At 44.3% G+C, this 25,645-nt stretch overlaps 9 protein-coding genes across 14 annotated transcripts in view; 5 read left to right on the top strand and 4 right to left on the bottom strand.

Annotated features, from left to right (window-relative positions):
- Positions 1 to 2: 2 nt before the first annotated feature.
- Positions 3 to 3,742, bottom strand: LOC6731921 (protein aubergine). 2 transcript variants are annotated; one of them, XM_016178447.3, is made up of 8 exons: positions 3,537 to 3,742; positions 2,861 to 2,978; positions 2,276 to 2,769; positions 2,024 to 2,216; positions 1,836 to 1,963; positions 1,627 to 1,781; positions 1,173 to 1,559; positions 3 to 1,119 (listed from the first exon to the last, which is right to left on the bottom strand). In XM_016178447.3, the coding sequence occupies exons 1-8, from the start codon at positions 3,633 to 3,635 to the stop codon at positions 108 to 110; spliced, it is 2,586 nt and encodes an 861-aa protein (XP_016024593.1). In that variant the 5' UTR covers positions 3,636 to 3,742; the 3' UTR covers positions 3 to 107. The 2 variants fall into 2 exon arrangements, with proteins under 2 accessions (XP_016024593.1, XP_039151423.1); XM_039295489.2 differs by lacking the exon at positions 3,537 to 3,742 and adding an exon at positions 3,158 to 3,290.
- A 386-nt stretch (positions 3,743 to 4,128) lies between these two features.
- On the top strand, positions 4,129 to 5,262 carry LOC6731922 (C-type lectin 37Db). Its single transcript, XM_002079021.4, has 2 exons — positions 4,129 to 4,509; positions 4,564 to 5,262. The coding sequence occupies exons 1-2, from the start codon at positions 4,378 to 4,380 to the stop codon at positions 4,969 to 4,971; spliced, it is 540 nt and encodes a 179-aa protein (XP_002079057.1). The 5' UTR covers positions 4,129 to 4,377; the 3' UTR covers positions 4,972 to 5,262.
- On the bottom strand, positions 5,146 to 6,493 carry LOC6731923 (60S ribosomal protein L9). Its single transcript, XM_039295541.2, has 4 exons — positions 6,425 to 6,493; positions 6,302 to 6,351; positions 5,799 to 6,049; positions 5,146 to 5,547 (listed from the first exon to the last, which is right to left on the bottom strand). The coding sequence occupies exons 3-4, from the start codon at positions 6,037 to 6,039 to the stop codon at positions 5,216 to 5,218; spliced, it is 573 nt and encodes a 190-aa protein (XP_039151475.1). The 5' UTR covers positions 6,040 to 6,049; positions 6,302 to 6,351; positions 6,425 to 6,493; the 3' UTR covers positions 5,146 to 5,215.
- Positions 6,494 to 7,123: 630 nt separating this feature from the next.
- Positions 7,124 to 12,231, top strand: LOC6731924 (nuclear pore complex protein Nup154). The gene is made up of 12 exons (XM_016179977.3): positions 7,124 to 7,415; positions 7,479 to 7,641; positions 7,706 to 8,199; positions 8,259 to 8,431; positions 8,500 to 9,470; positions 9,536 to 9,775; positions 9,832 to 9,996; positions 10,055 to 10,601; positions 10,667 to 11,192; positions 11,258 to 11,724; positions 11,790 to 11,912; positions 11,976 to 12,231. Exons 1-12 carry the CDS (start codon positions 7,317 to 7,319, stop codon positions 12,106 to 12,108), a joined length of 4,101 nt encoding a protein of 1,366 aa, XP_016024595.1. The 5' UTR covers positions 7,124 to 7,316; the 3' UTR covers positions 12,109 to 12,231.
- LOC6731925 (probable protein arginine N-methyltransferase 6) lies at positions 12,167 to 13,462 on the bottom strand. The gene is made up of 2 exons (XM_002079024.4): positions 13,308 to 13,462; positions 12,167 to 13,251 (listed from the first exon to the last, which is right to left on the bottom strand). The coding sequence occupies exons 1-2, from the start codon at positions 13,344 to 13,346 to the stop codon at positions 12,265 to 12,267; spliced, it is 1,026 nt and encodes a 341-aa protein (XP_002079060.2). The 5' UTR covers positions 13,347 to 13,462; the 3' UTR covers positions 12,167 to 12,264.
- A 44-nt stretch (positions 13,463 to 13,506) lies between these two features.
- On the top strand, positions 13,507 to 14,357 carry LOC6731926 (deoxyuridine 5'-triphosphate nucleotidohydrolase). The gene is made up of 2 exons (XM_016179978.3): positions 13,507 to 13,592; positions 13,683 to 14,357. Exon 2 carries the CDS (start codon positions 13,694 to 13,696, stop codon positions 14,216 to 14,218), a length of 525 nt encoding a protein of 174 aa, XP_016024596.1. The 5' UTR covers positions 13,507 to 13,592; positions 13,683 to 13,693; the 3' UTR covers positions 14,219 to 14,357.
- A 1,041-nt stretch (positions 14,358 to 15,398) lies between these two features.
- Positions 15,399 to 25,645, bottom strand: part of LOC6731931 (pneumococcal serine-rich repeat protein) — a 54,439-nt gene continuing 44,192 nt past the window's right edge. For all 4 annotated transcript variants that reach the window (XM_039295471.1, XM_039295464.1, XM_039295480.2 and 1 more), the window contains exon 7: positions 15,399 to 16,843. In XM_039295471.1, the coding sequence (XP_039151405.1) occupies positions 16,406 to 16,843 (438 nt within the window). In that variant the 3' untranslated portion in view covers positions 15,399 to 16,405. The remainder of the gene's footprint in view (positions 16,844 to 25,645) is intronic.
- On the top strand, positions 17,783 to 18,743 carry LOC6731928 (accessory gland protein Acp32CD). 2 transcript variants are annotated; one of them, XM_016179980.3, is made up of 2 exons: positions 17,783 to 18,593; positions 18,664 to 18,743. In XM_016179980.3, the coding sequence occupies exon 1, from the start codon at positions 17,809 to 17,811 to the stop codon at positions 18,571 to 18,573; it is 765 nt and encodes a 254-aa protein (XP_016024599.1). In that variant the 5' UTR covers positions 17,783 to 17,808; the 3' UTR covers positions 18,574 to 18,593; positions 18,664 to 18,743. The 2 variants fall into 2 exon arrangements, with proteins under 2 accessions (XP_016024599.1, XP_016024598.1); XM_016179979.3 differs by having other exon boundaries at positions 17,784 to 18,593; positions 18,660 to 18,743.
- Positions 19,143 to 20,971, top strand: LOC6731929. Its single transcript, XM_016179981.3, has 2 exons — positions 19,143 to 20,479; positions 20,546 to 20,971. Exons 1-2 carry the CDS (start codon positions 19,311 to 19,313, stop codon positions 20,859 to 20,861), a joined length of 1,485 nt encoding a protein of 494 aa, XP_016024600.1. The 5' UTR covers positions 19,143 to 19,310; the 3' UTR covers positions 20,862 to 20,971.

Genomic DNA, 25,645 nt, shown 5'->3' on the forward strand with positions numbered 1-25,645 from the left:
AATTATTTCGGATTGGTAGAACAATGAATGTGCAATACCTTTATTAAATTCAAATGTCAATATATCAAATCGTAAAATTGTTAGCGCATTTAATGCAAGTCATAGTTTTACAAAAAGTACAATTGATTCTGCAGTCCTGCTGAAGGCGCGCGATTAATGCTTTCGGCTACGAGGAAAGCCAGTTTGTGGGCGTACTGGCAGACAGCGGGGACCCTTATGGCCCCGGAGTAATTGTAGTACAAATGGGTCATCTTATAGGAGAGCATCTGCAGCTTATCGGCGTCTAGTCCCATATTGTCAGAAATAACGTTGTAGCTGGTAGGCGACACTGTTCCTATCCGAACCGCCTGGGACACTAGGAAGAAGTCGTAGCGCTCTGGCAAGGTAATAACGTCGTCGACTACAGTGCCCGGAACTGGGTTGCGATGCCCAGTAAAGTAGCGAGAATTAATGCGCTTGGATACAATAATAAATGTCAGGCGGCAGCCCTCCTTTTTGCCAGCTGTTTTGTAAATTTCGTCGAGACTACTCTTTAGGGTGTTCACCTCGGTGTTTACCACCTGGTAGAGCTGACCATCGCCAACACCGTCGCGGAAGAAGAGAATGCGCTCTGGCAAAGAACGGTGTTGCTCCTTATACGACCTCAGGGCGCACGCCATGTTCAGCGACATCTGCTCGGACAACTCTTGGCCCTTCGAGTGTTCGTTTACGGTGGAGAAGTAGCGGAACGACTCCTTCTGGTCCATGGTTGCAACAAGAGCCCCATATGACTTGTTCTTGTTCTTCGGTGAATGGCAGACATCGAAACCAACAGTCATCAGACCGCGGAGGGGGATCTCTATCTTCCAGGGAGCTCCCATCAATTTGGCGTTCATCTGAATAACCACCTTCGTGGCGATCGACGACAGCCCAGCTGGTTTTTGCTGTCGAGGCGCGATGACTTTTAATGTCACCACCTGCGATGGCACCGGTCTGTCCACGCACGTGCGTTTTTTAATGCAGCTATACTTCTCTTCATTCGGAGTTCTGATGACAACCATCACTATCTGTGGATCGTTAGCTGCGGCGTTGTCGATCGCTTGGGAGTAAGTGCCGTTGCGGTCATCCGGAATTTCCTCACTGCAAGAAATGGCAAATTATATTAAGCATTTATCATAGTTAGTAATACTTACTATATTGGTTTGGCGATGTTCATCTTCATTTTGCTGGCTATGCTGATGCACAGCTGCACGAATTCCTGGGTCTCGCGCAGATTTCGAGCCGGAGTGATCACGTACCACCTATTGATGTGGACGTTTCTAAACATCGAACAGTTGCGAAACTCCTGGGTCCATTCGGCGCGATTGTCGCATACGAATATTTTGTTGCCGAATACTATTTTTTCCGGTGGCAACACGCGGGCTGGAATCTCCACCAAGGCGGTGTCAAGCTCGATGTTCCAGGACTTAAGGGTCTCTACACTCTGTGCACACGACTTTAAGCGATTGTTGAACATGCGCAGGCGTTCGATGCGGCGATCTGGAGGGCTCCTGGTATGTTCATTCATGGCCCTCAACAACCTGACGATCATAAAAACGGTGATTTAAAAGCATCCTTTGGATTAAAGCATCCTCCATTAAAACATACCTAAAGTCAGCGCGCATAGCATCCGTTATTCCCGTAGCCCGTGCCAGCTCGGGAATGATCATTATGGGCTGGTCATTGCCACCACGAATGTTTTTATCTGTCGGACGAGACATGACCAGAGGTTGCTTGAAGTCGCGAATGGTTATGTTGTATCGCTGAAAAAGACTTTTCTTATAGAAAATGTATTACGCTTTTGGTTCGGATATTACCTTCTTATAGTAATCCACGTACGAAATTTCACCGTCATTGGTTTGAAATTTGCACAAGGGCGTCGATTCAAAGTCAACATCGTCAATGCGATAGGTTTTGTTATTGTAATCGGTTAGTATCACCATACCTTTTATGAAGTATTTAAATTGGACTATACGAAAATTGAAAGAACCATAATCATACTCACCCATTACTGCACGCTTAAATGCACTTTGATAATCGTCATTATCACGAATAGCATCGGATAAAATATTGTACAAAGTTTCAGTTCGCATCACCTTGTGGCATATCTCGGTACAAAGTAATATATCATTCTCGTGCTGGCGAATCGAAGTCTGATAGCCAGGCCATAGTTGCAAGCGGAAATTCTCCAAATTAATCTAGTTTTTTAAAATTACCAAAGTGAGAGTGAGGATAAATGTGAGTGCAGAGGGCAAACCTGAGCTTTAGGATCGAAGTAGTTGCGCGAGACCAGCTTCAAGTCTAAGCCCTCCATGGCCCTGCGCATTATGAGATTAAGGACCTTAAACTGCTGGTCATCCGTAGATTCCACAGATCCAACAGCCTTGATCTTAATTTCAATGTTTTCGCCAGCACGACTCTTCGTCACCAGTTCCAAAACATAGGGGCTACCTTGTACAGCTTTGAACGGATTGCTGCAGTACATGTTGGTTCCGTCGAAGATATAGCCACCCAGGAGTCTTTTATGTTCATACAAAAGAGACCGACGCAGTCGTGTAGTCTCCACATCAGGCGTAAAATCGACGCGGTACTGGTAGATGGTCCAGTTTGGACGCGTTAATAACTTAAAATAGTTTGCCTGCACGGTAATATGAGTGCCAACCACTCCTTTCTTGCTGGTCATCCCTTGAGGACGTGAATACACCAGATCCGTTATTAGCCTACGGCCGCGTACGGAGCCACGCGGATCGCCTGAATTAAATTAATTCGTAAAACGCATTGAAAAGAAGTGAGGAGAACAACAGCTTCTTTGAGCTGAGGAAAAACAAATAAAACCACTCACCCTCGGAACTGGGAATTTGCACCTGCCTCATCGAGGGACCCACTTGAGCATCACCGCCACCACCATTGCCTCCGGATGCTTGATTCCTTTCCGTGTGGGAAGAGTTCGACGACTGACCCTGCGAATGAATTGGTTAAATAATTTATTATTTAATTTTATTACACTTATTTTGTAACAAAGTATTATTTAACTAAGTATGTATTTGTTTTTATTGTCACATGCATATTAGAAATCTATGTTATTAACAAATCATGGCAAAATGATGTACATGCTATTCGACCTTAACGTGTTACAGACATTTTTGTAGTTCTTTTCGGCCACTGTTTGCATTACATATGCTTCACATATACAGCAGTACGATACCGTTTTGTAATGTACAAGCAATGTACGTACAATTACATTTATGAATAACCTTGAATGGCCTCGTTCTTATATGGTTTATTTTTTGTAAAATGCATGTACATATGTACTTTTTTTAACCATGAAATACCAAACAAATAATAAAAACTAGCATATTTTTATATATAAATATTATGTGCATATGCATGTTTTCTTCATGTTCACATACATGTGATTAGCATGCTGATTTTACATAGACATCGAAATGGGATGCATATTAAAAGACATGGCCAAGCTTATTTTCCACATGGAAACAATAAAACATGAAAATCCCTACCAGCAGAGGAGCCAAGCCGCGATTCGCCTCTTCATCGGGCTTTATTCCACGACCACGTCCACGACCACGAGCAATTCCAGGGTTTGGTGGTAAATTCATCTTTACGCTAATTACAGTTGCACTTTCTTACGTTCTACTCGTCACAAATGCCGTTCAGTGAATAAGAGAACAGAACAGTTATTAGACGCCCAGGGATGTGAGTTATTCCTTAAGTTATCGATCGTACCTCAAGCGATTATTTCCAAATTTTCGGACACATTTGCAAAGATGTAGCTTATAAGATGCAAATACTTGCTATTTATTTATATATTCTCTATATATCAAGGCTTAAAACAAAAGCAAAATTAACATGAAATTATTGATTTTAACGTTTAAAGACTTGATGCTTATTGAAAAGGCAAATTATCTCAGTGGAACAATTGGAATTTTGACAGGTGTAATTCCATAATTCCACTTTTTTTTAAAGATCTTTCATATTAAAATGATAAGCTTTTTCTTATGTTCCTTTGTGCAATTTAAATGTACAGTGGTTTTTTATTGATTCTGCACAAACTGCAGAGCTTTTAGCAAACAACTGGAAAACGACACATAAATACTAAAAAAAGGGGCGTTTTTTCCTTCGTCCAGATGGCATAGTAAATTAACAGACTTTGAACATTTTGTAATAAATTCGCAGTCGTTGTACATAGTTGCCATTTTCGCACTGATTGCCTTAATTTGCCTAAGATAACGTTATGAACTCATAATAAATATTAACTCCCTGCTGCTCGCAATAAAAAATCGGACTCTGCCGAGCGTTTAAAAGTCGCTAGCATTCAGTCATAACAGTTGGACCTAAAACATGAGCATGTGCATCAAAGGGTCTTTTGGTTTCCTACTCGTAGCTCTGATTCTCGAATGTGCCAATGCACAGACGTGTCCGTTGCCGTTTAGTCGAGTCGGAAACAAGTGCTACCACGTATCCTTGCAGGAGGTGGGTACAATACATCGTACAACATTTTATTTAGCCACAACAATATTATTTCAGGCCAACTGGCATGTTGCCGATCGAAGCTGTCGAAAACTTGGTGCCGAACTAATGGTGCTCGACAATCCAGAGGACAAACTCCTTACAACCAACTTCCTAAAGAGTATGGGGCTATCCTTCACCCAAAGCTGGCATCATTCCGTTTGGGCTGGCATCAATTGCTTGGGTAACCGGCGCACCTTTCTACTCGCCAGGAACGGCGAAACTGTGCCGTACCTTAATTGGGTACCCCGGGAACCGAACAACGCTTCTCCCGAAGAGGATTGTGTTGGATTCGCCAATTACAATGGAGCCTTTGGGTACCACGATATAGAGTGCAAGGTTCAGTTTCCATTTGTGTGCCAGAGGGAACCAGCAGAGGACTACCTCTGCCTTAAGCGGGATATCTTCGTAGAGGTCCTTTTGTAGTGCTTTTAAACTAAAGTTATCATGAACTTATGAAACCTTGCAAATAAATAAATAAGATAAATGACAATCTTACCTACGAATTTTCAACCAATATCACCACATTCATCACTTTTTTGGTTGAGCATTATGATAAAATCAGAATACATTATATTACAAAAGTTTAAAGACACTAAATTTCTTATTGAAAGTTTCGGCCGTTGGTTTTTTTTTATTAACATTTTAGGTTGAAACGCATTCTAAAAGTCTAAGACTCTAGCTTCACAACGGTCGTCTTCTCGGACACGTACAGACCGTCAAGGAACTTACGGATATCCTTGTTCTTGACGGTCGTGGACTGCTGGATGAGGGCGGCAGATCCAGAGACAGACTCAATATCGTTTCCCTCCACGATAAGCTCGTCCTTCTGGGCAGTGGAGTTGACCACGGTGACGCCAGGAGCCATCTCCACACGACGGATGTACTTCTCGCCCAAGAAGTTACGGATCTCAATGACCGTGTTGTTCTCGGAGGTGACACAGTTGATGGGGAAATGGGCGTACACAGCACGCATCTTGTACTGGAATCCAAACGTGACTCCTGGTGAGAGAGTAATTTCAATTAATTGTGTGGTACTTAGTGCAAATGTCTTTAGGAACCTAATGCCGAATCTATTTGGCCAGCACACACTAACTATCTAGCCTTTTAAAGTAATTTGTGGATATGTGGAAATATATATGTATGAATGGAATTTACTAACTCAGTTGTTATTATTAAATTCTCGTGTGGTTGGCAAATGAAAGACCTGGCTATGAAAGTGTTCCTGTTGTGTTTACCCTAGCAGTACGCACCCTTGATCATGTTCTCGATGTGACTGCATACGGTACGAACGGCGGCCAACTCCTTCTTGGTTCCGAACCACTTCTCCACCTTCAGGGTGCGCTTGTCGGGCATGTACATGTCCAGAGCCAAGTGCTTGAAGCTGCGCTTCAGGGTGCCGCGGGTGCCGGTGATGGTCACCACACGGGCCTTCACCGAGGCCTTGATATCCTTGGGGATCTTCACGCACTGGTTGGAATTGATGGTACGCATCTTGATGACACTGTCGGCAAAAACATTAGTTATTAGTTTAGCAAGGCTACAAGTGCTTGTCACAGAGCATTCCAAACACCGAATCGCAGAGTTCACATCGGGCTAGTAAAACATGCGATGCATATTGTTTTCCAATTTGTTTATGGATCATCCATCCCAGCGGAAATGGAAAAACGGCGGCTCTTCAGTGCCACACGCCAATTGCCGTTTCAGTGGATCACTCGATTCGATGTTTTGGGACGCCTTTTCACACAAAACTTACGCTCCGTTAGTCCCTCGTTTGTATGACACAAATTCTGGATGGACTCCTCGCTGAAAGGGGTGGTTTTGGAGATATTTTGGGTTAAAATTTCAATAAAAATATAACGCGGAACACACTACTCACCGGAAACGGGGAAAAGAAAAGAAGGGAAATTTAATGTGGCTGTGTGAGGCGCACAAAATGAGCTAAATTTTGCGCGCCATGTGCCGTTGGTGTGCTGTTAACGTCTTGCATTGTGCTGTTAAGCGCGGCAGTTTCTGTGTTGAGTTACAGTAGTCTTGTTTTTATTTCATTAAACTTTATTTGAAGAGAAGGCTAAAATCAAGTCTATCTGGTAATTCCTCTTCAATCACAATTATAAAATCCATTGGCAAAGCTTGTAAAATGATGAATTCAATCAGTAGTTTGTGTTTTAACCGTTTTAAGAGAATAACACACCTGTTGCGCTCAACATAGTTTTTTTCTTTATATTCTAATCTTTTTATATTCTAAATATTTTTCGGGCATTGCATTTGCCTTTTTTTATTATACTTGTATTAGCTCAGTAACTGTTTATATAAAAGTATCAACGTTTCCTAAAAGTCTTTAAACCCACTGAATATCCCTACTAACCGTTGCGATGGTTGAAAATTAAACGTTCTAATATAGTTTTATTGTCTCTTTATCAATATACGCGTTCTTATCGTGCAACGTGCATAAGAAGTAAAAGAAATTATAATAAAAATATTACATGCATGTTTTCAAATGTTTCTTGTGACAGACGATTTCGCGATACCCCGCCAAATCGTCTGAAATTGTGAAATCCATCAATATTCAAACGAAATATACCAAAAGAATACGAAGAAAGTGAGATTATCTGGTAACACTTAGCATAAGGCGGGAGCGTGGGTATCCTAAGCATCAGTCGGCTAAATCTGCAGATTTGTTTGTTGTTTTATATCAAAACAGTGGTCTGACAGCATTTTAAGTTAGCATTGCACCCGAGTTAGCCCGCCCCAGCACAGTTATCAGCACGATGACTCTTCCGCAAGCACAGCTAGACTTTTTCACGACGGCGACCAGTATGCTGGAATGGCATTACAATCTGGAGAGAAATAAGCCGGGTCTGCTGGAAGTATGCACTGGATACGGATGTTTACCAGCTTCTCCTCCATGTCTAATGATACGTTCTTTCTAGCTGACCGGCGTTAGCCAGCATGGGCGGGCCACGATGAGCGGACTTAATGACTACGATTACCAGACCCTCTCTTTTTTGAAATCGGATGCAACACATAACCTACAACAAATGCGAACGGTGACCAAGTCGGCTATTCCCAACGAGATTCTGGAGCACTTTAAGCGTACGTATCCTGGGCATCAGCCCATAGAATTATCCGTTCCAATCTCCGATCCTACCCGTTGCAGACATAAAATGCCACTGCACCATGGGCCTCTTTCCGGAAATCGGACGTGCCTGGCTAACTATCGATTCAGAAATCTACATCTGGACGTTCAATCAGACGAGAGATGTGGCGTACTACGACGGCCTGAGCCATCTGATCGTAAGCGTTGGCCTGGTGAAACCAAAACCCGGCGTCTTTGTGCAGGACGTCAAGTACCTCCTGCTCCTCACTACGCCCATTGAGGTCATTGTCCTGGGCGTGACATTTGGTGAGGGCTCGTACAACGAAATGCAGCTGATGAACCGGCCAGTCTTTGTGATTGCCACCGACAACGTGTCCATCAGTGTCATCAAAGGAACGGACGACGGCCGCATCTTTTTGGGCGGTCGCGATGGCTGCCTGTATGAAATTTACTACCAGGCCGAGTCCAGTTGGTTTGGCAAGCGATGCAAAAAGATAAATCTCTCCCAAGGACTGGTCTCCTATATGGTTCCCAGTTTTCTGAAGGTCTTTTCGGTAACTATTGTTTTTATTTCAAAAAGTGTCCGTAACTATTTAGCGCGATTTGTTTGCAGGAAGTAGATCCAATCGAACACATTGAGATCGATAACAGTCGCAAGCTTCTCTATGTCCTTACGGAAAAAGGTGCCATTGAGGCTTGGGACATCAGTACGAGTTACACGACAGCTCGAAGACTTGGTCGGATCACCCAGAACGATATTACGAATCAAGCAGTTAGTCTGATCACGTAAGTGCTAGTTTCGCAAAGAATTTAACGGTTGTGTGGTTAATAATTACTCATTATATAAACTTTAGGACTGTGGACCCGTCCATTTTTAAATGTGTGAAAGCCATCTGCCCTCTGACCGCCGACGATGCCGGCAAACTACATCTTGTGGCCGTTACTCAGTGTGGTGTGCGGCTCTTTTTCTCCACAACGTCGCTAAATGTGAGGCAACAATTTGGTCCCGCGGTTCCTTGCAGTCCAGGTGAGAATACAGGCTTTGGTCAGCCAGCAGTTCAGCCACCACTGTCGCCAAATGCCGAGGCTCCCAATGGACTTTATCTGCTCCACGTGCGACTACCGCCCGGCTACACCCCAAATGCCACCACCAACAAGCCAAAGCAGGTGCATGCCGCTCACTACACGGAGGGAACCATGTTGATGATCACAACGCAACAGCATGAGCAGGATCTGCTCTGGTCGCTCAGCTCTGCCCCATCGGTTAACTTTACCTACCTGGTGGAGTCGACGGCTCTGGAGAGCCTGGATGGAGTTGTCTGGGGATTGGCTGAGGTGTATGAACCGTCGTCGCCACTGCGGAAGTCACCCCTAAACAGTGCCCGACACTCCCGCAAAGTAGCCCTGCTCACCAACCAAGGCACACATATCATAGAGGTGCTTAAAATGGTGGACGTACTGCGCCAGATCCTTATGTCGTGCAATGGCCCACATCACGAGGAAGTGAAGATGTTCTTCCAGTCGCAGAATCAGCGAGAGGCATGTGTCACGGCTCTGCTGCTGGCCACATCGGATACTTATCGTGGCAGTAATATTGCTTTGTGGGCCGCTCAGGCGTTTATGCTGTACGGTGGAGAGCCTTGCTATCAGCATCAAAAGTTCCAAAACGCCAGCAACCGCAATATGGCTAATCAAACACTGGGTCCGAATACGACGAATGTTAGGGAGCGTCAACCTATGTTTATGTCCACGCCAATGCCAAATAGCGTGGCAAATAGTCCAGTTGGTTTTCCTGGATCGCAGTTCAATCAGCCCATAAGTCCAAGTGAGTTAAATAAGCCCTTCCAGATTGCGAAACAGTAAACACGTATATTTTTTTATATTTATAAGTTGGAAATATGCAGCCACCACAGGCGGCGGTTAGTAACGAGAACTCACCAATCGTTTTCTCGGCCAAACACGACGGACTTTACACGTATGTCTCCCGCATGCTGCATTCTGTTTGGCAAATGCGCTGTGTAAATGAGCAGTTTTGCTCCAATCTAAGTCAGAGTGATTGTGCCCTCTTGCTATCCGATCTGCGTTCCCTGCGCAGCTTTCTGGAGGTGCATTCTGTGCACGACATTTCCTGTAAGTCGTAAACTTTTTAAAGCATGTTAAGGTACTTAATTATACAATTGTTCCAGCGACTACTACTCGAGTGTCATTTGATAACCATTTGGATAGAACCAATTCATATAACACCATCATGATGGGCAACACTTTACTGCCAATTCCTGAGCAACGGGTACTGTCCGAGCAGGCTCAAGTAGAGGAAACACGTTCGCTTTCCGCTCTCAACCTATTTGTCAGTAAGTAAAGTTGGTATATTAAATCATAAAGCTTGAACTTATCTACCGCCGTTTCCAGAACATGCCTGTGAGGTTATATCCCTGTGGAACATTCTAAACTCGCATTCCTTCCAACTGATATGCGTGCAACTCAGTCCGGAGCAACAGAAGTTGTTGACATGCTCCACCTTCCGGGATCTTCTGATTACACGTTCCGAGGTCTGCGCATTCTTGATCATCTCGCTGATCAATCTGTATCTGAAGGACGCGGCGGGGGTATCCGATGTGTCCAAGAACTTACGTGAGAACTGCCCAAACCTATACAGGCATGAGGATGACGTGACGTACAAGGCCACCGAGTTGTTGATGAATGCAAAGAGTTGCACTTCGGCCAGCGAAAAGGAACATATGCTGCGAACCACCCTGCATATGTGCAAGGAAGCTGCTCCCACATTGCCACTGCATAGTATTTGCCAGCAATTCATATCGGCTGACTTCTTTGAGGGAGTGATCGAGCTTACGGCTGTGTGTGCCTCAAAAAGTGATCCAGAGGAGGTTGGTGTTCATTACTATAAGAATGGGGAACCCGCCGAAGATCGCGAGGGTTACACTTGCTTTGCTACAAGGTAAGTTCTTTAGAGGTTTCTTCTTTTTTTTTTTTTTTGGAAAAACTAATTTATGCCCTTCTTAGGATGGCCTACTACAAGGAAGTGCAACTTATGCTGGACCATATCTACCAGAGAGTATGCAACAAGTCGCACGTTCAGGATAAATCGATAAATCTACCTAATGGTACGGCTAAAGCATCCGTTGCGAAAAACGGTACTACGCAAAGGATTCCAAAAATAGTGGCCCAGACCCTGAAGGTGAAAGACCCGCTCATTCATATAACACTCTACGAATGGCTGCTGGCCCACGACATGCTCAAAGAGCTTTTAGACGTGGTCGAGCCGTCATTGGGAGAGTTCTTGCGGCGCAGTGTGTCGCAAAACGTGGATAATGTCGTTCTTATCGATTTGCTGTGGAAGTACTACGAAAAGAATGGCCATCATTCCCAGGCAGCCCATATACTGGACAATTTGGCTATGACACGCAGTGATAACATAAATCTGGATCAGCGCATTGAGTACTTGGTGCGTGCTGTTATGTGTATGCGAAATGGTAACGTTGGCTCTTCACTAAACAATGGAATATTCCTGAAAGAGCTGGAGGATAAGGTATATTAGCAGATCTCTGGAAAGATGTGGTGACTTATATTTAATAACATAATTTCAAAATTCAGCTGGACATCGCACGAGTTCAAAAAACAGTGCTTGCCGCAATGACAGAGTTGGCTAGAGATCAGCTGAATGCCGCTACGGCTGTTAAGGAACTAAACTATGCGTTGTACGATATAACTCAGCTTTATCAGCACTTTGCGGAGCCCTACGACCTCTGGGAGTGCCAATTGTCCATACTCAACTGCTCGCATCACAACGACCCCCTACTGATCGAGTCCGTTTGGGGCAACATTATCAACAGCGTTGTGGATAAGCCGGGCACAACTAGTGAGCGCAGCAATAGGTTATTCACGAAAATCGAAATCTTGGTAAAGGAGTACGGCGAGTCTGGAGTTTGCTTTCCGTTCGCCTTTCTCATACGGGAACTGGAAGTTAAAGCCTGCCAACTGCGATTGCCCGCGGGTATAGTGCCAGAAAAACTGGTGAGCATGAATCTGGACATTGAACTGCTCCTGGAATACTATTCGAGGTACGTATTGAAGGGTTTTCGCAGGGATAAAATTGTTTCAAGGCTAAACTTCTAAAAACTTTTAGAATGATTTCAATGAACGAACGAGTGTGGGCCAACGAAGGTAATGAGTGGCATTTAATACAATCCGTCATACGAGTGGTCTCGCTTCTGGCAGACAACTCACAATCTATTTGGTACCGTTCAAAGTAAGTGCAGTGACCTAAAATGCAAGCCGATTCGATTTACTTACACTCACATTTGACTTGCAGGCGACGAATTGTTGGCAAGGCTCAAGACATAGTGGCCGGCTGCCTGAATATTTGCTACCAAAAGCCCGACACTAATCGTCTTCAACATTCACTCAAGGAACTCCAGAGTCGGCTGCAGCGGTTGTTGATGTGAAGCCGGCGCCCTGCGTAAAGTTATTTTAATTACATTTTTGAAAGTGCTGGACTAGACGTTAAGTTTGACTGAGATATATATTGTATTTGTATTAAACATGTTAAATAAATTGATTTCCCCACAGATCGTTGTTCGGATTCCGAGATGGCAAGTAACTCATGAGGTGTCCATCATTTTTAGATGAGCTTCCGTCAGAATGCACTTCGTCATATGGCAGGAGCAAGGCACTGGATGCTCCTCTGTGTTGGGGTCTAGCAAATCCACCTCCAGATTGTATTTACGCATATCGGCAGCACTGCGCTTCATTGTGATTTGAAATGCAATGGGTGACTTCTCCTCCAGATTTTCGCAGGACTCCTCGGGCAGGACAACTACACACTGCTTCCAATGCGTTGGCGGGGAGAGCGGCGATGTGCTTAAAACAAATTCTTCGCCAGGAAACCGTACATCGAACCAAATGCAGAAGCCCTGGTGATTGCCCGCCTTCTGGGCTGTTATAACCTCCTTGAACTGAATGCTGTCCAAATCGCTGGCCTCCACATCCAGCAGATTCATCCAGTGAAAGACGACGCCCTCGTGCAGAAGATCTTGCGGATTCAGATGCGTAATCTCCGGCCTGGATGACTTTTGTGTTCGGAGTTTTCTGGCAAACGTGTCCATTTTGATGCCGTCCACGTTGTGCCAATCATCGAAGAGCGATGGTACCGAGCAGGGCGCCACGAAAATGGTGCACTCGCTGGGGAACAGGAGTCCGCCCTCCTTGAGAAACTTGTCCCGAGCCAGGAGAACAGAGTCCAACATGCCCTCGTGTAGCAGGTAGAAGCCCATCCACTCGGACACAATGATGTCCACCTTTTCCGCCTCGGCAGGCAGTACGAATTCCTCAACACGTGATTGGATCACCTTCACCACGTTCGTCAGGCCGTTATCCTCAATCAAATCCAGGGCAACTTTGGTGGCCACATTGGATGCCTCCACGGCGTAGACCAAACGGGCGCCGGCTTTCGCACAGAAGGCGGACAGAATCCCCGTGCCGGCACCAACATCCATTACGATCTTGTCCTTGAACAGATCCTTATTCCCCAATATCGCATTGTAGTAGGCTTCTTGCCGAGGACGATCCTTCAGCATGAGCTCGTGGATCTGCAGTTTGGTCACTATGAGTACAGTTCCACAACATGTTTTATAATCTTATTTACCTCCAAGTTTTCATACTCATCGAAATAAGTGTTCGCCATGATTTAAAGTTGCAGTTATCAACACATTAACATTAACGCATCAAGTGAATTTTTCAAAACAACGTGCTAAATAGAGGTGTGTAAATCAGCTATAATAGTATTGATATATCGATAAATGCTTCTAGATTCTAGATTTTTTTGGTAGATTTTCGGCGACTTGTACTTTCGGTATTTTGCAACACTGGAAGTCCGCCAATTTTCCGACGCTCTATTTAACCGCGTCATTTTCAGACCAGAATTCTGCAAGTAAGCTGAATAAAGTCTGGAGTTTTGAAGCATTTCAGTTATAACTCAATTTGCACCAAATGCCATCAACCGATTTCGCCGACATTCCAGCTGCCAAGAAGATGAAGATCGACACGTGCGTCCTGCGATTCGCCAAACTCACCGAGAATGCTTTGGAGCCGGTGAGGGGATCCGCGAAAGCGGCAGGTGTTGACCTGCGTAGCGCCTACGACCTGGTGGTGCCGGCACGCGGAAAGGCCATCGTCAAGACCGATCTGCAAGTGCAGGTTCCGGAGGGCTCCTACGGACGCGTAGCCCCACGATCCGGGCTAGCGGTGAAGAACTTCATTGATGTGGGCGCCGGTGTGGTCGACGAGGATTATCGCGGCAATCTCGGCGTCGTCCTCTTCAATCACTCAGATGTTGATTTTGAGGTGAAGCATGGCGACCGCATCGCCCAGTTCATTTGCGAGCGCATCTTCTATCCGCAACTGGTGATGGTGGACAAACTGGAGGACACCGAGCGCGGCGAGGCAGGATTCGGTTCCACCGGAGTCAAGGATCTGCCGGCAGCCAAGGCGCAGAACGGCAACGGAGAAAAGGCTGCCGAACCGGAGGGAGCTGCTCCGGCTCCTGTTGCCACGTAAACGAGGAACTATTGCCGCATTCCTAAGTCCTTCACGGCCACTATCAAAGAGTTTCATTCTGTATCCTTAAGTGAAATATGTTAATGTATGGGTAATTTGTATCTAATAAAACCGCAAATATAAGAAGAAATGTTTCCAATTGTGTCCTCAGATTGACTGGTGGATGGTGATCACCAGATGGTGATCACCAGATTTCCTGGATATGCAGGTATATTGCATACGTATATATTGCATATATTGCATAATATATATATTGCATAAGTATATTGCATACTTTTGGCGTGTTATTTCTAAAAGGCTTTTATTTTTCCTTATTTAAAAAATTTGAGTTAGGTTATTGTACTACCTTCAGGCAGCTTAAACAATTCAAACAATAACTTATACCCTTTGAATACTTTTTTAAGAAAGGTAACTTCTAAGTAAACATTTTTATAGATTTTCATCAAGCCAACCAATTATAATTATTAATTGTATTTACATCGCATACTAAAATGTCTTTACTAAAGACCTTTTACTAAAATGTATCAGGAAGAATTTATAAGCCATTCCTATATTTAGGACATAAATGGGATGTGTCTTCATTTTACTGACCATCCATCCAGATTTATGGATCTAGTAACTAGTAACTAGTATTGCATATTTAAGTAGGCATGAAGTGCCGCTTGGTGCTAACTATATTCTAGTAACTAGAAGTACTTACTTCCAACTTCCAACATATATGTACAAACCGCTCAGATCTTCATAAAAAAGGAGTTTGCTGAACAGCAGAAGTCGAGCAATTATGTTTTTGCAAGAGGAAGCCGACTTGGCTTTATGGGCTTTCTAGTGGCTAGGGATACTTGAAGCAACCGGACAGGCGCACTGAGTTATGACCGAGTAATGAGAGCCAAGAAGCGCCAACCGCCTCGGCCAACCGGCGATGGCCCACAATATCAGTTCGCGTGTCTCAAGTGCATTGCTGCACAATTTACGCGGCCGATTTTAATAAATTCAATGACTCCAATTTGTAATTAGACGCTGGAAGGTGCGCTGCGTGCTTTTAATTGTTTTGCAGCCATCCTTGGTTGCCTTTTGGCGCAACGGTTCCGCTTGACCCGCGACGCATCGAGCGCTCCGGAGGTCAGCCGCGTGCCCATAACGCCCCAGTTGCAACATCCAACCAACGTGCAGCGAGAGTCGCGTTTGATTTTGTATGATAACTGGTATAATTTATTTGCTTCAGCTTGTGAAAAATAGCTATAGTTCATTAAATGTATAAAGTAAATCAAGTTCATTCTCATCGTGCCTATTTTGTAGAAATATGCTTCTGTTTCATTAAGTTCATCATTGCATACGGCCTAGGTGTTAGAACATGTTTTTGTGTGTCTCTTGCTAAATCGCTTACAACTAATTAAATAAACAATATGTACAATGGGAGCTATAAACTACGTTTTCTATTTGCTTGTTTCGTGTGGTTGTTTTTAATCTTTTTTTTTTAATTCTTGTATAGTGTTGTGTTTGTGTGTTGGTTTTCAAGTCTTGGAGCTCTTAAAAGGATGCATAGTTCTAAATGTTGAATTTTGAATTCCTCTGTGCATGGCCGCAGATAAAGTAAACATAAATTAATAAAATTTGAACAAAGCAATGGGGGCGGGTCCAACAATTCTGCCGTATCGTAGGATATTATATTAAAATAAATAGCCTTTTACTTCGATTTGCAAAACAATAAAATTGAATTTTTAAGTTTGCTTCACATTTTGCGGAATTCTATTAAATATACATTTACTGACTAGCAGTTAAAAACGAAAAAAGTCATAGAAATAAATAAAATCAATGCAAAATTGCGCTTTGCACTTAAGTACGTAAACGAAAACTCTCTCATTAAATTGACTAATAAATTGATTAATGTTATACAATTATGATTTGTGTGTTCGTGTGTGTGTCTATGTGTTTGTGCAAATGGAAGACTTTGCGATTATTGTTGTTTCTCACTTAAAGTTTACAACTTTAGCTAGCCATTAAATTACATATTTATCGTTTAATTTATACAATAGGTATTCTCTCCCAATCCGAGGCGCCTGTCAGCCCGTCTATTTGTTATTCTCTTATTCCTTTCTTAATTGTTGAAAGCTCATTTGGTTCAGCATTTTAGCAGGTGAAATGCAATTTAGTTAGCATAAATACGTATGTGGACGGGACCGCTGCTAACTAGCTGGCGTCCTGCAGTCCGCTGCACGGCAACACTGGCAGCAACATGTTGCTGCTGGGCGAGCTGGCTGCTGCCGCCGGCGGAGCTGCAACATCGCTGCCCTGATTGCTGCTGCTGCCGCTGCTGCTACCGTTGCTGCCGCCATTGAAGATCTCCGACTTGATGCTGCAACTAGTTGTGCCCGATTCCGTTCCTGCTCCTGCTCCTGCTCCTGCGCCTGCTGTTGCTCCCGTTGCTGCTGCCCCACCCGTTTGCAGTGCCAGCATTTGTTGCGCCTGCGCAACGCATGCAACACACGGACACGGCCCGCCCAATTTCTTCGCCAATATGGAGCGCAGCTTGAGAGCCGGCCCCAGCTTCATGCCCAGCGAGTTAACCAGGTGATCTTCAGTTAAGAGCGGCAGGCCAGTGCCATCGATGGACTGATCACGAAACGACTGCAACGAGAAGAGAGCCAAAGAGAAGAATTAGTGGGGTGTCTACGGAAGAGTCGGCAGATTTATGATGGCCATGGTCACTTGCACAGTGGTTCGTGGCTGGCAAAATAGACTGTATAATTTAATTCCCCTCTCAAGTTAACTTATAAAATCTTTAATTTGTTTAAAATACTATAATAAATTAACAAGCACTTCATATGAATATCAGATAACGGCTATCATAAGATTAATCATATACTTAAACTTATTTATGCATATTTATGAAATAACTTCGTTCTTTTGATCCACTGTGCTAACCACGATAAGTCGTGGGCACAGGGAATCCTGTATTGCATTCTGTATTCTCTATGTGTGTGTGTGTGTCTGTGAACTTGTGATTAATGCGCGGCTTTTAAAATTGTTAATGAAAAACGATTTTAGCCAAAGCTGCCTGACTTGGCTGCCGCACTCGCTGCAGTAGCATTTTCATATTTGCAACGCACGATCGATCGAAAGTGGGCACCCCATTTACCCCTCGTTCTCCTCCATCTCCTCATCCTTCGCCGAGCTGATCCCCACTGCCACGCCCCCTGCTGCTGCTGCTGCAAACTCCCCTTTGGGCAAAACGAAGCTCGCGCCACATGAGATTTCTATTATAGATTGGCCCTGATTGAATTCCACGTAGCTCTCTTCAACAGGGGGCCAACCTGTTTCCGCGGCAGCTGCTGCTGTCGCTGCTGTTGCTGCTGCTGCTTCAGCCGCTGCACTGCAGCAACATGGACTAACAACTGCCACTGTTTTTTCAGCTCCCCAGCGTATGCCCCGCTTGCTGCGGCACTGCTTTGGACACGCCTTTATCGGACTGCCCCTTTTTAATGGGCGAGAGCAGCCACGGCCGCAGTCAAATCGATTCGATTCCGGGCAACGGCGGTCATCTCTATATATAAGGGAGGGTCGGACAGCCCGGGCAGCTCAGCGTTGCAGCGATGTGGCGGATGCGGATGCGGCTACTCACTGGCTACCTGGTCCTGCTGGCCCTCGGCCAACTGCCGGAGCATGGCGCTCTGGGCCAGAAGTATTACATGAACTTTGCCTTCAACAACAATAATCCGGATGGCGAAGGAGGCACCGGCGTCGATGGTGGCGGTGGTGGTGCTGGCGGTGGTGCCGCTGGTCCCGGCGGTGGACCCGGTGATCGTTCACAAGATGGTGACGGTAGTGCTGCGACGGATAGCCCCAATGACGACCACGCTACATCTGCTGATAATAGTTTGGCTACTGATGGCGATGCCATTGGTAAGAAGGAAAGCGGCAATGGTAGCGATGGCAAAAGCGACTCCAAAGACTCGAGCGGAGGCAATGATGCCACGCCAGCGAATGGTCATGACGATGACAACGATGACAGCGACAGCAAGGATGCCAAGGATCGAAAATCGAAGGAGGAGGAGGCCGTACAGGAGGGGAAGCGCACCGATCACAGCCATCACAGTAGCTACGAGATCAGCATCGACGACAGCTTTGGCGGGCGGTACGTGCGGTCCATTTACGAGAGCAGCGAGAGCCACGGACATTCCGGCAGCAATGCCGGCTCCAATCAGCGGGACAACGGAGCCCGTGAGAGCAGTCAGGAGAACCAGGATGCCAAGGAAGTGGCCAGCGAAGCGCCTGCTCAACGGGCAGCTCTCGCCGCTGGCAATGTGCCGGATGGACCCGAAACTGGAGCCAAGGACGATGACTACGAGGAGATGTAACACCACCGGAAGATCCTACCGTAAGTCCCTTGGTCGTGGGAAAAAACGATCTACCCTAATTTTGTCCTTGTCCTTACTTTTGGCAGACAGGTTCGCTCGAGGAACTTTGGAAGAACGCAGACACTTCAATTGATTTTATCATTAAAATGCCAATAAAATTGTAATATCAAGACTGCTTTTTTTAATGAGTTGCAAGTGGAGGGATATAGTTAAGGCACTTTGAATCAAATAAATATAACCTTATTGAATTAAATACAAAAGTACTTTCATATCGATTGCATTAATAGCAAGCTTGTAAGGCCAAGTCGAATGGGTTATTATATTATATTATTAACATTATATTAAAGATATTTCTGGTCACACGAATTCAAAATCTAAGGACCTGTTTACTACACAGGTTCACAGGATCCGTTTATATTATGATTAAATATGTCAATTTATTTAAAAGATCCAAGTTTTCTTATTTTCATTTTCATTAGTTAAAATTATTAATAGAATATAAATGCTTCCACTTGAATTACATAATATTATTTTTTTTAGCTTTGACATCAATGAAAGATGCTACCGTCAAAGTATCCAGAACGAAACTAATGGCAATCAGGCAAATCAGTCAACACATTTAAAATTATAAATGTTAACAAGGTTAGTCACGAGTCAACAGAGCGAGGGTATATAGGGAACCCAACTACCATATAGAAACCTTCACTTCGGTTCCGGTGGTGCTGAAGAACGCAACTATGCTGACCTCCTGCCTGTGGACAACTCTGCCGTGGATGGTCCTGGGCCAGACGTACTACATGAGCTTTATTTTCAACAACTATGGGACATCTAGAATAAGTGCGCCACAACTTGGATTCAATGGTACAGCAAGGGAGCCCATTGAGGGGGGCAATCTGAAGATCAGCTCGGGAGAACATTCAGGCGAGGGAGATACTCTGGAGGTCAGCTCACTGGAGCATTCGCGGGAGTCCAAACATAACTCAAAAAAGGACAAGGCAATGGAAACACTTGAGTTGAGTTCAGAGGAGCACTCGCGGAAGAAGATCGAAGCCAAGAAACCAAGCGTAGAAGACAAGGACTCCAGTGGTTCGGGTGAGACGATGACCACCCGGTCTACTACCACGCAGATAAAGTCCACAACAAAGAGAAAAACAAAGGCCACAACATATGAAACTCCCGAAATGGCTAATGAAATCACCACAGAATCCACGATGACCACTGCGATTGACAAAGAAAAGCCAACTGTAGAAATTTACACGGAAAGCCCCAAGGATAAGTTTACAGATCCACCGGGAATCGGAAAAGAACCACCAGATTCCAACACACCAGGTTTTTCCGTAAGATCTTGGGACTCGGTAACACCACACCCATCCGCATTCTTCGATTACCCAGAGGCCACATGCAGCGAGGATATGGATCTACATGAGGTATTTGGCATTAGGCTGGAACGAGATAGGGGTTTGCCCACCAAGATCTTGTGCACATTCAAAAACAGATGGGGAGGTCCTTGGCTGCTGATGACGCGGATAGAGCTCCCAGTTCGTGTTCACATGCGTCACTGGTTCTTGGGCTATCTAACAGCGGACTACAAGGACATGAACATTAATTTCTTGGCCCTGGCCCACATCATGAACTCCATGCGCACTGCCATGTTGATCCTTGGCCAGGATAAGGACAACAAATTGGTCTATAATCTGTACGATGATGTGGTCATATCAGCCTTCAATGATCTCTTCATGATGCGAAAAGCCGAATTGGTGGAGGCCAACACGACGGAATTGCTCTTTGTATCCGTCGGCAAGGTATTGAGTTCGTATGCGGGCCGCAATCGATCGTGTCCTTTGCAGGTCCTTGGCAGCTGGTGGGGTCACCATTCGGTGCAGGATATGTACCAGGGATTCTTTTGGTGAGGATTTGGAGATCTTGATTTACTTACAACAAATAATTAATTCAAATAAATCATATTTTTTAGTATTTTCCCCAAGGATCGCATCATAACCAAACCCGGCTATGTGGCAATTTTTATAAAACCCAGCCTTTTCCCGGCGAATAATACAGCTCTTTACGATCATCCCATATCGACACGACGTCCCTGGTCAAACAGCAACTATAATACTAAAATTTTAAATGAAACAGAGAAAAATTCGAAGGCATATAAAAAAGAACAGAAATTGGAGTGGGAACGAAACAAGATGGCTGTGCAAAAGGAGCTGGATCGTCGAGCCAGGATCTTTGAAGCTATTGACAGGATGAGGATGGAGGAGGCCCAGCGGTACAGGGGGAGGTAGCGTAAGTAGGGGGTTTTGGATATAGGGTCATAAACTAGGTAGGGGTCATCTCCATTACTCAAGAGAGCGAATATAAAAAATTAATGTTTAAGTTCTACTCATTAGATTAAGCTTATAAATACAAGTCCAAGTTGTGTTTGTTTGCGTTTTATTTTAGTTTATAGCTTTGTAAATACATTTAGTATCTATTACTATATTTCTTCAGGTGACAGTGCGTATACTAACCTTAATAAGCTTGTCTAACTTTCCTTTCAAATGAAGTATTCATTTCTATTCGTATCCGTATTCCCACAAAGCGTTGGTCAAAAGGTAAAGAAGAAATCTAAACGAGCTAAAAAACGAGCCAAAGACCAAGAGCCAACCGGAAATTGGTGGCTTTTACTCCTATGGGCAGCTCTTAGACTCTGTCATAATTTTGCTCGGACAACATAAAACTAAAAAAAAATGAGGGGAATCGGGAGGAGCAGAGGCTTTGATTTGGGTGGCTCTGTGGTCATGGTTATGGTTAGCCAAGTGCATTCTAAATTCTGTGCCAATAATTGACAGAGCCAACAATAGCAGCAACAACAAGTTGGCATTAACTAGAGCCCAGGAAATGGCCAGAAAGCCAGCAAAAAAAAAGAGCACAACTTGGCCATAACAATACGGGCCAAAAACAGATTTGAATTGTGGGTCTCTCAGGCTCTCGGCTCTCGGCTCTTGACTTTGAACTCCTTGGCAGAAACAGAAAAAACAGCAAAAACTAAGGGGCCGAGGCCATCTGTAGATCCATACACGCAATGTAATTGGACTCCAGGTCTCTGGTCTCCATTCGTTTGAAGGCAATTTAAGACAACACAGGCCAGGAGGAAAATGGGCGGAAAATATGGAAATATGCAAATCATTTGGCTGCATCAAACAAAAGACTTTGTTAGCGTTAGAAGACCCAGTTTAGTCTCATATTTTGCTGGCCAAAAAACACGGTAAGCGGTAATATAAATGAATGCAAAAACAGAACTCTGAACTTTAATGGCTTTCGCAGCTCGTATCTATTTGACAGACACAAAAGATTCAAACTAATTGATTGAATATTTACATACATATGTCCAAGAATTTGCAAATATTTGCCATGAAATCGAAGAGTTCACTTGAGATACGCATCTTACGACTCCACCCAAAACCCAAAACCCAAATCAAAATCAAATTCTTGGTCTTTTCAATCTAATTAAACTTTATAGTTCAAGTTCGGCTTTTTGTCTGACTGTGGTTTCTTTCTGTCTCGGAAAGGGAAGCGTTGGTGACCCAAGTTGACCATGGACAGATGGTTAGATATCAATGAATGTCCAAGATCAATTTGCATACGTAGTCGAATGATTCGTCAAAAGTTCGCTTCGTTTTGATTTCGAAGTCAAGCCAAAGAACTCGTAAATATTTTCTCGTTTTATACGACTTTTGCTTTGGCTCGGCCCCTTCTTTATTTAATAGAGCTATAAAGTTCAGGCCCAATAAAGTTATTTTGTTGCGCAATATTTACATAGAATTCAAGTGGGTTTCAATCATAAAGTAGGCACATAAAATTGGTTCTTGTTTTGCTTAAAATATACGGATAGGAAAGAGATATCAAATATACGTTATGCTAGCGAAGGACTATGATGATCGAGATTAGGCTTATAAAGAATGATGTTATATGAAGGAGGTTAAGATCTAATAATATTGACAGAAATCAATTAATATTAATTATTGAGCAGTAATATTATTTCCTAGTCTTAACGATATTCCAATCACGCACCCATCTCCAATATGCATATAAATGGATCCAAATTGAATGAACGAGCATCTGGGGATAATCTCAAGCTCTGGAATTTTGTTGCTTGCAAAATAAATTAATAGCAGGGTCAGCGTATGGTGCGTCAAATGTGAAACGTGCCAGGTCTTCATCCGCGTCCTCCATCACCATCGCCATCCCCACTCGCCTTCAGCTCGAGCCCGAAAAGTGAAGCCCCGAAAAACCCGAATCTCGAATCTCGAATCCCGAATCCGACGACTTTTTGCCCAAAAGACACATCACACTAATAAGCAGCTACAAAAGTGCTTCTGGCTGCTTCTGGTCACCCAGCGGACGTTCTTCTGCCCTCCCCTTTTCCCAATTTTTTCGCTGCCCGCCAAATACATTTTAATTTGAAGAGCCGACAGTGCAGTGCGCAAAAATGAATTCTACCACGGGTTGAAAGGGGTCTTCTGCTCTGCCCAATTGTATTTTCTGGGCTCAATTTAGTTGTACGGATTTTGACCTGCTTAACCCTAAAGCCAGCTATCCAACCAACCAACCAACCAACCAGCCAGCCAGCCAGTCAGCCATCCAAACAACCAAGCCGGGCAAATGGTGGGGCAGCTGGAGAAGGAAGGATGGATGATGATGATGAGGGGAGGGAGGATGACAAGAAGCGAAGACAACAATTTGAATTCTAAATTGAACAGCTTTTTGTGCTACCTATGCCCGGGAGCTCGCCCAGCCGCCAGTTGAGTGGAGCGCTGATCGCAGAACGTGGGCCGACCTGCTGCCAACTTGCAGAGGTTGAAGCTGTTGTTTCTTTGGCTTTACCAGAAATCCAAAGTCGAGGCTGCGACTGGGGGGGAGTGGGGCTAAAACTGAGGCCGAGCCTGAGCCTCGCCGTCAATTGCGCCCAACTACCTACTCTTTGTAATTCTTCATGTCTGGCCACGTCCCGGGCCGGGCCAAAAGCAAAAGCGTACCGAAAGAGCTGGCCAAGAATCGGAGTCGGTCCAGAAACGGCGACCTGATTGCCGGCAGTGCCAGCAAGTACCCAGTTCCAGTTGCCCATCAGCAACCTTTGGCTCAGTTCGGTCGCTCGTATCGGTGGCTGGCCGGCCGCCTCAAGCAAAAGAGAAAAGTGACATTGCAAAGGAGAGGTATGCTCGACTAGCAGATACCGCCCTATATTTGATTTAACATTTTGCAAGCTAAAACTGCATATTTTCATATAACACATTAACGATCTCTTCTGGCTACTATTTTCTATTAAAAAATCACATTAAAATAACACTAAGCCTAAATAAATGTTGATAGCATAAAGATAAAAAATCATAAATTAATGTATATACAATTTACTAAGATTGCCTTAGGTGATTCTGCAATTTATACACCTATAAATATGATCATAAACTTTATTACCAACTTATTGTTCGCCTTACAGGGTATCGAATAGTTGACCTGTGGGTTCGTGGCAACGTGACTACACTCACTTGTGTCTTTGGCTTTGATTTTGGTACCGAGTATTTAATGATATTTTACTCTTTTTTTTATTCAGCCCAGCAAACCAACAATTACGCTTAATGCCAAACATCCTCTGCCAACCAACTGTTTGGCTGCCCCAGCTCCAACTACCAACTACCAACAACCAAGTTCCAACTTCAAACTTCCAAGTTCCAAGCTCCCGAGTGCGGTGGCTGCGGTTTGATCTTGTTACGCATTCGAGGCACTCGCTCTCGACTACTAGGTGGCCCCGGTCTTTAGTTTGTGTTCTGGAATCTGTGTGCTCTGTATTCTGGGATCTGGGATCGGGATCTGCAATCTGAGGTAGCATTTGATTGGCATGTAGAGCAGAACAGCCTCGACTAGCTAACTTTTTTGTTGGCCAACTATCTAGCTGGCCATCGAAGATTGGTGAAGGGCAGATGCTAAAAACCCGCGCTGCACTTTCCACCGAAAGTGTTGGAAATTGCCAGTCTGGGCCATTTATCCTCTGATTGATTTGCCAGCTAACTATTCATCTTCGATCGAAAAGAACTGTATTCTATATCAATCAGTCAACTGTTGCAGCAACAACAGGCGACTCCAAAGTGCCCGCTTATTATTTAAATAATTTAATAAATTATTGAACACTTGCCCACAGGGCGAGCAATGAAGTCAGGCTTTCGCGACTTAGACCGATGTAATAAATAAGTTTTATTTTTATTTCACAGCTACTGCCGCTGGCGGACCAAAGTAGCGAACGGGACAGTGGGTGAGTTGTGCAAATTGCTGATGAATCCATGGATAAGAGCTGTTTTTGGTCTGGAATTGATGAATAGGCTAAACTTTTAAGCTAAATGCAAACGAAAAGAACAAGGTCAAATTGTATAGCATATTGTAAAATCATATGTTTATGTGTTTTTCACACTGCTGTTTAATATCCCAAACGTGAAACCTTGTACCACTGTGCACAATGGGGCCAGCACAGATATTACATCTTAAGGTCAAAATATTAGCAAATTTCATGTGACCCGCTCACCGAACAAAGCCTTTGGCTAAACCAAAAACAAAAAAACATAAAGAAGGCCAGCCAATCCAATCCAATCCATCGGGGGGGGGAATTCAGGAGAAGGATTGCAGGTCCAGAGTAGATGGGGCTGTTAATTTCGCTGCAGAGAGCGGTAGGCACATAATCAGTTTATTTTGTTGCATTGGTTTTCTTTGGGCTCAGCAGTAGGAGCAGGAGCAGAAAGAAGAAGAAAAAGTGCCCCGGGTTACACGCCAAAGATACAATTTTAGATTATATGGCCAACTGCGCGCATGCGCATAATAATAATGCATGCAACAAGACGAAGACGACGGCGACGACGATGGCGATGGCGACGAGTAGCCAATTGCTGGCAAGGCTCAGGCAACTCCAATCCACTCCACTACACTACACTCCACCAAGCCGCTCATGACCGAAAGCCAGGTCGTCTTTACGTTGGCTTCCTGTAGGGGCACAAAAAAGGCGTGCAAGTGGGTATAATCATCATCAGCTTTGATAACACAC

Source organism: Drosophila simulans, chromosome 2L (assembly GCF_016746395.2).
Source record: "Drosophila simulans strain w501 chromosome 2L, Prin_Dsim_3.1, whole genome shotgun sequence".
Taxonomy (NCBI): domain Eukaryota; kingdom Metazoa; phylum Arthropoda; class Insecta; order Diptera; family Drosophilidae; genus Drosophila; species Drosophila simulans.